General features: G+C 34.1%; 1 protein-coding gene across 1 annotated transcript; it reads left to right on the top strand.

Moving 5' to 3' along the window:
* The first annotated feature begins 5,515 nt into the window (after nucleotides 1-5,515).
* LOC139193777 (thaumatin-like protein 1a) lies at nucleotides 5,516-6,880 on the top strand. The gene is made up of 2 exons (XM_070817417.1): nucleotides 5,516-5,653; nucleotides 6,045-6,880. Exons 1-2 carry the CDS (start codon nucleotides 5,587-5,589, stop codon nucleotides 6,722-6,724), a joined length of 747 nt encoding a protein of 248 aa, XP_070673518.1. The 5' UTR covers nucleotides 5,516-5,586; the 3' UTR covers nucleotides 6,725-6,880.
* The last annotated feature ends 4,717 nt before the right edge of the window (nucleotides 6,881-11,597 follow it).

Here is an 11,597-nt window from a genome sequence, read left to right as displayed (position 1 = left end):
GACTGTGATTTTTGGAAGAGTGATATTTTTACTTGGAAGGCAGAGGGAGAGAGCAAACTTTGATATTTGTCAGACAGTTTTAACTTTTTTCCGATTTAAGGAGGGAAGAAAGCGAAAAAGGAAGGACTGGCTTTGGTTCTGTCCTCAATCCAATTCCTGATGATTGGCTGGTTTAGTATTGCTGTGCTTTAAAAAAAAAGCTGCTGTGAGAATAAGCGGCTGTGCTGTGAGAATAAGCGGCTGTGAAATAAATCAGCAGAGTGTTTGGTAAACTTTTTTGTAAAAGTGCTTTTGGAAGAAAAAAACAGTCTGATAGTGGGTCTTTTCATTAAAGGAGCATTGTAGCTCTGTGTGCTTTGAAAAAAAATCAATTTTCCAAAGCTGCAAATAGCAGCTTCAGCTTTTTCCTTTGATATCAGCTTATTCTGACAACAGCTTCCAAAATAAGCCCTTATTTTTCAGTTTACCAAACACCTAAAACCCTCACAGCTTTTTTTCATGGGTGCTTTTTTTTTAAGCATCTCACTCCCAAACCACCCCTTATTCTTTTCCTCCCGCATTTTGAATGTTGCTTTCAAATATTCTTTACTTCACAACTTGTTTTCAATTTTATTTAAACTGAAATAAGACATACGTCGGATCTTGAAATCATACATATTAAATAATTTTTTTATTTTAAGAATAATATAAATGAGAAATTCCTAAATCAAATATAAGATTGACTATTTTTTGTTGAAGAATTGAGAAGGACAAATCAAACTTAAGATCTCCAGTGTAAAGATGAATGATATTACCTAACTAAGTTACAAGCCTCTTAGAACAATCAATGTAAAATGCTAAAATGATCTGTTAAGTTATACAACACTTTTAATGTTTTTGTGAGGAGAAATTGCAAAATCAATTCGTAAAATAGTGATTCCAAGTGTTGAAAAAACTTGAATTTCTTTGATACAATAATATTTATATTAAGGGATAAAAATTTGAATTAAGCCACATAATAAGTATGTCGTATTAATTTGGTAGTGAACTTATTAATTACAAGAATCAAATTAAGATCTCCTATTTATAAGTAAAAAAAAAATTCTCACATAAAAAATTTTGAAATTTCGATACACTTCTCACAAAAGTATTCCCACATAAAAAAATTTGAAAAAAAAGGTGTTTTCTACAAAAACATTCATACATAATAGGCCAGTTAAAATCTTTCAAATGATTAGAAAATTAGGGATAACGGTACCATAGGTTTTTCCAAGATGTTCTTTTTATTTGGCGGAGAATTCATTACTTCTTCTTGCCCGACTCCGTTAAATCCTCAGAGACTTTTTGAGTTGGATCAAACTTGGCCACTCATTTGGATAAGGAAAGTGCAACTTACATACCTAGTTTTGTCTCTTACACATCCTTGTTGTCATTGATCTTCTTCAATACATTCAATCCGACAAACGAAACTTGAGAGAGATGTGTGAGAAGTAAAAAAAAGGTGTACGGATAACACTACTCTTGGATAATAATGCCAAAATTCAACCATCTAATTAAAAAAATTTGGTCATATGCTTTTTCAAAAAATTTCGCCAAATGATGGAATAATTTACACTAAATCCATCTAAACTAAAGGATGAGAATTTAACTCTAGAACGTAGTAAATTGAAGAGAAATGCTCTATCTAGTGAGACAATCTGCCACTTGCCTTCAAAGTTAATTCTTGGTTTTCTTTGAGCTACTGAATAGTAGTTCTCACTTACTTAGGGCCATATAGATGAATTAACATGAGCAGTGCTTTATATGCATTGCAGGCATCTGTATTCTCTTTTGTCATGATCACCATATGTGTTCATTCTACATATAATGCGTTTGTATGGTGAAGCGAACTTAACTACGAATGTGTTAGCTAATTTTGGCTTTTAAGACTCTGTTTCTAGAGCTTAGATTGATTCTTTCGGCTCTGGTGCTTTCAAATGTTCCATTCGTCTGCTTGTTTGGCCGTGCTTTCGAGATTCTAGAAGAAGTTGAGGTCCTACCGCAAAATCAATTCAGAATAAAAAGTGGTCTCTCTCTCTTTATAAGTCATTGCAAAGTTTGATCTTTCTCTATCCTGTGACCTTACCTTTCACATACTCATAGATTTCCCTTCATGCTTCATGCTTGTTTCAAGAAGCACCTCTGCTCAAAGGGTTTTAGTTCTAAGACCAAATAGTTTTCAATTGGGTACAATACCACTACTGCATTATGCATAAGTTAGTACATGCGTTTCAGAGCTGAACTCTACTCAACTGCAACAAAAGCCCCCCCCGCTCTCTTTTTTCCATTGAGTTTTGGTTATATTTTTCTATACAACGATATATTTATTTACATTAAGAAAAGTAAATTAGTATCAAACTCGCCTTTAAAAAAATTCTAATCTAAGACTTATTTTTCATTAAAAAGATTCTAACCTAAACTCACCAATAAGTTAGTCTCGAACTACCCATTAAAAAGTTTTTGGGTCTTTTTTCATGAAAAACAAAAAAATTTGTGACTTGTGAGGTTTAATGACAAATACATACAAAGAGTCTTGGGTTTTATTTTTGGTCAGATCGTGTTTTTTCTTCCCCAAAATAATAGTATGAAAATGGAAAGATTCCAGATGAAAAACAAATATTTTTTTTACTTGTGAGGTTTAATGACAAATACGTACAAAGACAGTCTTGGCATGAAATGCAAAATAAAACAGATTTGTAAGTTTGGATCTACTGCATGTGTCTTAGAAATCGAAGGGGATTATAAGCTTCCACGTCCTTGCATGCCAAACTATACGACCGCATAAAACATAATCAACATTTTCTTCTTATTTTATTGCATAGTATATATGTTGAAGTATTCCACATTGACCGTATCACTGAGAAAATAAGAGTTTAAATATCTTAACTCCACTCCAACTAATGCTAATGCTTTTTGTGATAAAACTTTTACCTGACAAATTGTGCAAGTAGTAATTACCAAGTACGGAACAATATTAATGTTGTTGGTAGTGGACCTTCTTCGTCTCTCTGATAATTCTACAATATTTGCATGTTACAAAAGCAATATCATGAAGGTTTGAGAGAAACAAGTTAGCAGCTCACTAATAACAACCATGGTCTAAAATATCCATAATATCCCGATATTTCCATCGAAATTTCCGTGTTTTTGGACTACCGATATTTTTTTGGACTAACGATATTTCCGATATCATCGATATTTTAGATCTTGCTAAGTCACTCATGTATCTTACCATGCAATGTATAAAATGTAAAATATTGTACTAATTCATTATATATAAATGATTATGGTGTATTTAAACTTCTTTTATTAATTATTACATATTTTTTACACTCACAATGTTTGCCAGCTCGCTATATAATCAACTTAAATCAGTTATATCTATCATGCAATGCATTTCCTTCCAATGTTTTGTGATAAACTAATAGATAATTGACTAAATAAACATCCTGCAGAGTTTCAATAAAAATCCAAGTTTTTCTTACAATTTCCGTAGTTTTTATTCAATTTTTATCTTTATCGATATCGATAATATCCCGATATTTCCATCGAAATTTCCGTGTTTTTAGACTACCGATATTTCCGATATCATCGATATTTTATACCTTGATAACAACACACACATATATACATATATATATATGTTATGCAAAGGGATCTCTATTTTTTTAAAATAGGGATTAAGTGTGGGGTCCATTCCATATCGAATTTCAACAATCCGAATCATCTATTTTGTAAGTCTCAATTCATATATCATCCTTGCAAAAATTCAATTCAATTCAAAATCATTTGCCTATTTAAGTATGAAGATAAAATTTCATTGTTTCTTATATAATAAAGTATTCATTAATTTTTTTTTAACTCAATTAGATGTCTTAAATATTTATGATTTGGCTAATATTTTGAAGGATGATCTATAAGGTGCAACTTGAAAAATAGACAGTTCGGATCGTTAAAGTTCGATGTGGTGTAAACCCCGCAACTAATTCCTAGTTTTACAAAAAAAAATAGAGATCCTTTCTCTTAAAGAATTTATATGTATATGTAGTCTCTCAAACTTCATTTTATCACGTACACAATACGATAGGGGGTGAGGGTTTTATCAATTGAAAATGAAACTACATAATATATACCAAACCGGTATGACCAGGTGTAATTTATCATTTAATTCTTGATTGCAAGGATGTTCAAGTAATTGAACATGGGAGACAATTACCCTCTTTAATGAAGTGAAAAATATCAAAAAGTCTATGTAGAATTTTAATGCTAAACAAATTTAAACAAAATTAGATAAAAATGTAAATAGGGTATGAATAATATGTACTAAATTTGCAGACCAAGTCCTGAAGCGACTAAGTTACTATTTACTTATTTTTATTTTTTTTAAACGATATTATCTACATAAAAGGGGAGGGAGTTGGTTTAGCCTCACAATAAGTTAACAATAATGTGGTTAAAATTTGCCTTTGGCGAAAATAGAAACTAAGACCTCTCACTGACAAGTAAAAAAAAATATCACTAGATCATAGTATTAAGTGATACTATTTAAAAATGAATGGGATGAGGAAAATCGAAGCTGACAATTCAAGCCTTCTAGTGCTTGTTCCATCTCCTTCACGGTCAGCCCGGCCCGTCTACCACGCTACAAGCCTACACACATGACGCAATCTCAGCCATCTGTGTGGCTTGTTTGTCAAAATTCAGAATCATGCGACTACTAATCAACCTTCTAATTGATCTCTCACGGTATTTTTCCAATTCTCTTATTCTGGCTTCGCCATCACTCATATAGGGTGCGTAATTTATGGATCATGTTGATTAACTAATAGGCATGTACTGCCAATGAAACAGCAGTAACAACGATGTATTCTACTCAAATGGAAATTGATATTGGGCTAGGTTACGTAATGGATGAATAACTAATTACGTATTGAACTCAAATAAATATAATACGTCATCGTCATCCATATGATCTGAATCTGAGACCTCTCAATTGGAGAGAAATATTATTAAATTGTAGTGCTAGTTGGTTGGTTAATCAAAATATATGACCAATCAACTCAACTCATATATAACACTATTTTGTTCATTCACTTTATTACATATATGAAAATGTGTCCGCAAACCACTTATATAATATGGGATTAGTGATTACAACTGCATGACACGTTATAATCCCATTAATTAGAATGTCTACCATCCCCTTCTTTCTATATCCCTCATTTTTCTATGTTTTTTCGTATTTTTTAACACAAAAATAAAAATCGAAAAACGAAATAATTACTAAATGGTGGTTAGTTTTACGGATTAAAACTGAATTTGTTAGTTATTGTATGCCAAGGATGATACCTAGACCAGTCCAAGACCAAATACTATTCCTTGTCTATTTATTAGTTTACGCGTTCGTTTTACGAGTCACCGTTGGACATAGGCCCGCAATTACTACTCATGCAAAATATCTAACAGGTTAGGTAAGCTATAAGCCTATAAAAAGCCCCCCTTGGTTCCTAAGTTTATCATCAAATCATAAGTTCAAGTAGCAACAAGCAGGCAAGTAAGATATATTCAATGACGATGATGAAGAGCCAAGTAGCTTCCCTCCTCGGCCTCACCTTGGTCATCCTCTTCTTCTCAGGTATTATTATACAAACTTCTTATTTATTTCTTTTCTATTTTGTTTCGTGTTAGTTCTAATATGCATGCCTGCTGGATGCAAATATTAGAGAGGGGTTGGTCCACATCATATTGTAACAACATTAAAAGTGACGGTAGAGAGTGTAAAAGAGAATAACGATCAATGATGAGTAATGCGGATACATAGAAGTGAGCCGGCCAATGTGGTGATGAGATCATGAGATTAGATGAATCATCATCAAAGTATACTTATAATAAAATTACTGATTAGTTATGAAAAAGTTCTTAAAATGAATTCAAATTGTTTATTTATTTATTTATTTTATTAATTTGATATGTAAGATTTTCTGTATCAATATTCTTAGCATCTAGTATTTTGAATATAAATGCAGGTGCACATGCAGCGAAAATCACTTTCACAAACAACTGCCCCGACACTGTCTGGCCAGCAACCCTAACCGGTGGCCAGAAACCCCAATTACCATCCACCGGGTTCGAACTAGCATCCAAAGCTAGCCAGTCAGTGGACGCTCCATCCCCATGGTCTGGTCGTTTCTGGGCTCGAACTAGATGCTCAACAGACGCCGCTGGAAAATTCTCTTGTGAAACTGCAAACTGTGGCTCTGGCCAGGTTGCATGCAACGGCGCAGGCGGAGCTACACCAGCAACTTTAGTAGAAATCACAATCGCAGAAAACGGGGGTCAAGATTTTTACGATGTTAGCCTTGTTGACGGCTTCAACTTGCCCATGTCCGTCGCCCCACAAGGCGGCACCGGCGAGTGCAAGGCCTCGACTTGCCCTGCGAATGTTAATGCAGCATGCCCAACTCAATTCCAAGTAAAAGCGGGTGATGGGAGTGTCATCAGTTGTAAAAGCGCTTGTGTGGCGTACGGCGAGCCAAAGTACTGCTGCTCTCCGCCTAATGATCAGCCGGGGACATGTCCTCCCACAGAGTACTCTAAGATCTTTAAGGATCAGTGCCCTCAAGCTTATAGCTACGCTTTTGATGATAAAAGTAGCACATTCACCTGCAATGGCGGACCAGACTACGTCATTACATTTTGCCCATAAGCATGTAATGAAATGGGATTTACATACAGATGATATCTCTCTCTTTACGTAGCAAATAATGGGGAAGAATAAATACCGTGAATATCTTGACACATTGATGATGTCAAGAATTTGTAATATGAATTACAAGATCAAATAAAGGAATATATATATATATATATATATATATATATATATATATATATATATATATATATATATATGTGTGTGTGTGTGTGCGCTATTATTTTATTTCGCTCAAAGTTCTTTGTTAAAAAAGACAATATATTTCATTTATGAAAAGAGTAAATACAAGATTTAATACAACGAAGAATCTGAACCCAAGTTGCAAAAACTGAAAGAAACGAAGGTTCCTTGAAGCCAATGAATCTAAAAGAACTTTGAACTCGTCGTCAATCACCTTGAGCCTGAATTGTAATTACCACATCTCGTTCACCTTAATCTCCTGCGTATTAAGGAAGTTGATCCTAATATGCAGCAATGATGAGATTGAAAAGATAACCAAATACAATAAAATATTTCACACAAAAACAACTAAGGGTGAAGTGACAAGTATACACTTTTACGTTAATGAAGTTTAATTAATCACTTCATAATCAATGGTAATCAAGGTTAAAAAAATGTTAAGTGCTAGTCGGATGGCAGGTTGGGTTGAGGCATAGTGCCTCAGCGAGGATTGATTGGACTAGGCAAATTTAGTAAATTTATTACATACGTATAAACAGTGTTCTAAAAATCGGCCTAGGCGGCACCTAGGTGCTGGGCGGTGGCCAACCGCTGGGATTAATGCATAATCGAGACAGAAGTTAGGCGGGTGCCGAGGCGGCCTAGGCGGGCAACTGGGTGGCCTAGGAGGTCTAAGAATTTCAATTTTTTCTGTTTTCGAAATTGAGAAAGGATGAATGCAGATCAGCTATGTTCTGATTTTTCTGGACTTCCTGAGCTTCTGGTCTGTGTTCTTGCGAAGAGGAAGAAGATGAGAGAAAATTAGTTTCTCTCTCTTCCTTCCACACCCACCTGACCACTCTCAAACTATTTAATTTAATTTATTTTTTTGGTTTCCATCCACTCAAGTTTGGACATCTAGCATAAGTTGCTTGACTTTTCTGAAAGAAAAAGAGGCTGTCAGTCCATAGCATCAAGTGCTATTGATTTTTTCTCATTAAAAAAAACAAAAAAATAGATTGTCAGGCTAATGTTGACCATCTTTATGCGCCCCAATGTTCCACTTTTCTTTTCATACCCACATATTTGACACTATCATTTCTCTTTAAATTCAAAATAATGTTGTAAATATTATGTGGATGGTCCACATGAATAGTTTGTTACTATTTATGTACAGTATTTTCACTATTCATTTGTGGAAAATTTGTAAAGTGAATAGTGCTTTCTTTTGTTTATATAAAGGAAGAATAGATAGATGAAGGATAGGAGTTCACGGGAAGGAAAGAGAGGAAGGAAGGAAGAGGAAGAGAGAGAAGGAAGAGGAAGAGAGAAAATAGAGGAAGATGAGAGGAGATAATAGAGAGAGTTATCTTTGTATTTCTATTATTTCAAATTATAATGAAAGCACCACTGCTGCCCCGAGGACGTACTCCAGTCACTCTGACTGTAGAGGAACCTCGTAAATTTTGTGTCTTGTTTCATTTGTTTCACTACACCCATAGTCGATTTTACAACACGTTATCAGCACGAGAAGCTCTCATGTTAGTGGAAAGCACAACGCCACAAATCATGTTCACCTCCTTCAGCTGGAATCTCACAGATAAGAAACAATTTTCATTTCATCTTCAAATCTCAGTACAATTGATTTTCTTGAAGCAACTATATATATTGTTGTATGACTGTATATCATCCTTTGCAGAAGCAAAAGAGTACATACTCAAAATTCGTAAAGAATTTGATAGCCATGCAAACAGACTCTGAACTCCAACTTGCGGACCTCGGATTAAAATACTTTCTTCTTGAAAGTTGTTCGTCTACTCAGTATCTACAACATATCAAAATTTCAGAAAATGTTAACGGTGCAATCGTCGCAGATGTCTGAAATACCAAACCAATTTCCAATTTCCGCAGAAAATTGGGCAGCTACCTTATGAGTACCAAAACTCCATTTCGGTAGCTCAAATCGAAATTGTTTCTTCACGAAAGTTGTTTGGTATCCTCTTATCCATATCATACTAAATTTTGAACTAAATCTAACGGTATAACACCAATTGGAACTTATTGTTACTATTATTTACTGAGTAACCAAAATGACTTCGAACTGTGAAATAATAATAAAAATAAAAGGGATGAAGCAAAAGAAGTGGCAGACCAAGAAAATGAAAAAGCAAAACATGAGGACTTAATCATTGCATTTTCTGTTTTGGCATATTTATGTGCATGGTGTTGGTTTAAAGCCCATGTCACAAGTTCTATTTATTTAAAGCAATTTATTTATAGTGGGTAAAATTATTACCTTTGCTTTAAAGCTTTGATATTTATGTGAATGGTGCTGAATTAAAGCCCTTGTCACAAGCTTTATTTACTTTAAAGCAATTTATTTACCATGGACGGTTTTACCGCCTATTGCTTTAAGTTTTGATGGTGCTGAATTAAAGCCCTTGTCACAAGCTTTATTTACTTAAATGCAATTTATTCATTATGGCTGGAATTACCATCTATTGCTTTAATTTATTTATTGTACTTATCTTTTGTTACAATGAGTATATATAGGACCTAAAGTTCCTTGATCAGATCAGAACCTGCAGTTTCTTGATCATTATCATATAAAAATGATTAGACCTGAAGTTTCATCATGCAAAAGGATCAGGCATGAAGTCCCTTGATCTTGAAGATCAGGACATGAAATTCCTTGATGAGTATCGTAAGTGCCACAGTGCCTTAACTTAACCATAATAAAGGACATAAGAGTCTCAGTTCACAGACTATTAAATAAGGACCAGAAGTTCCTCATGTCCATACTCAAAACGGTTTAGCAGAAGCATTTATTAAGTGGGTGAAATTGATTACCAACGCTCTGCTCATGAAAACGAAATTGCCAATTTTCTACATGGGAACATGTAAACTTTACATGATGCATTATTAATTCGGTTGAGACATATTACCAACCATCAATACTTCTTAGTACAACTCGTGTTTGGGAACTAGCCAAGCATTATACATCTACGAGTTTTTGGTTGTGTTATCTATGTGCCTATTGCACTGCCACAACGTACTGAAATGAGGCATCATCGTGGAATAGGCATTGATGTTGAACACCATCTATCATTCAATATTTGGAATCCTTGACTGGGGATATGTTTACCGCGTGGTTTGCGGACTGTCATTTTGATAAGACAATTTTCCCGTCATTAGGGGGAGAAAATAACATTGTTCCAGAAGAACGATGAGAAAATATCATTCCAGAAGAATGATAAGAAAAGACCGTTCGAGAAGAACGAAGAGAATTTGTTTTATTTTGATTCACGAAGTAATCAATATGAAAATGAAGTAAGAATAATTGAATGATGCAACGAAAGTAATGAAATCATATATACTTACTGCAAATGTGTCTACAAGAATTGATGTCTCTGTTGGATAAAATAATGAGACAGTAAATGATTTATCTGTTGCACGCCTGAAACGTGGCAGATTTTTAGACTCAAAAGGTTTAGTTATTCGAAAGAAGAATAATATGGCACTACTGAACTATTGCATTCCCGAAGCATAACTGTTGCATGCTAGAAGCATGACAGTTGTCATATGGATACACGTCCCATATATGACAATCCACAGATATGGGAATATTGATGTCTCATGCATGAAGCATGATTGACGTATAGGTTCTAAATGACTCAACTCTTGGAAGTGGAGATTAAAATCCAAGCTCTATAACGCTCAAGAAGAGGTTATGATCCGCATTCTCTAAACTATGACTATCCTGGAAGAGATAGTGTAATGCCCTTGAAGAGGCAATGGATATCCAAAGAAATGAAAAGCTTTTATGCATGCGCATGCACATGAGAATATGGGATCACGGATTGATGATAACCAATGGTAATTTTGGTTTTTACAAGTAGCTACTAAATTCATCAATGAGCTGTGTTAATATTGAGTCACGTTCTTTTGTTCGTCGACAAAAGGAAAATTATTGGCCAAAATGGAGAAAGGCAATTCCATTACAATTTTGTAAGAACGTGGAAAAATGGACCTATGTATTTGAAAAATAATACAAATAGCCAAAAGATGTTGAACCAAGGAGGTTACATATGGGCATTTGTAATACAATGAAATACACTTACATGATATGATACAAGGTTACTAATTATACTCTTGTAAACGAGTTTATATGAATGGAGAATTATATACGAAGGGCTGTGAGTCGCCCACATCATATCTCCATAAGTAAATCCCTCAAGTATACATGGGAGCAAATTGCTCTGTATAAATTCCAAAGGAAAATGTGTCATGAAATGTAGAAAATCCTTGAAGGATTCAAATTGCTTGAAGTAAGCCCCCGAAGGGTAAAGCATAAATTATGTACTCAATATCAATGGATGATATAAATTGCCTTAGTGAGTACTATCATTATGATATTGTTGCAACATACTAAAATCTCTTGCAAGAGTCAATGACATTAAATTAGAACTCTTGAAGAGTTGATGATATTAAATTGGGACTCCTGAAGAGTCTAGAAAAATTATAAAGTGTTGAAGGAATTATTGTTTCGAGCTGCAGATTGAACAATATACCAACACGAACCTTATCCATGATATTTATGATATTAAAAGAACCATATGGATTGAAGATTATGAGTTAAATACTCATATGATGAAGACACTAAGAATAATCATTTATCTTCGTGAGGGTAAAGATAAATTAATATTTG

The sequence above is a fragment of the Malus domestica genome, chromosome 17 (assembly GCF_042453785.1).
Source record: "Malus domestica chromosome 17, GDT2T_hap1".
Lineage (NCBI taxonomy): Eukaryota > Viridiplantae > Streptophyta > Magnoliopsida > Rosales > Rosaceae > Malus > Malus domestica.
Note: the sequence above shows the minus strand (reverse complement) of the source record. Positions and strands in the feature narration are given on the sequence as shown.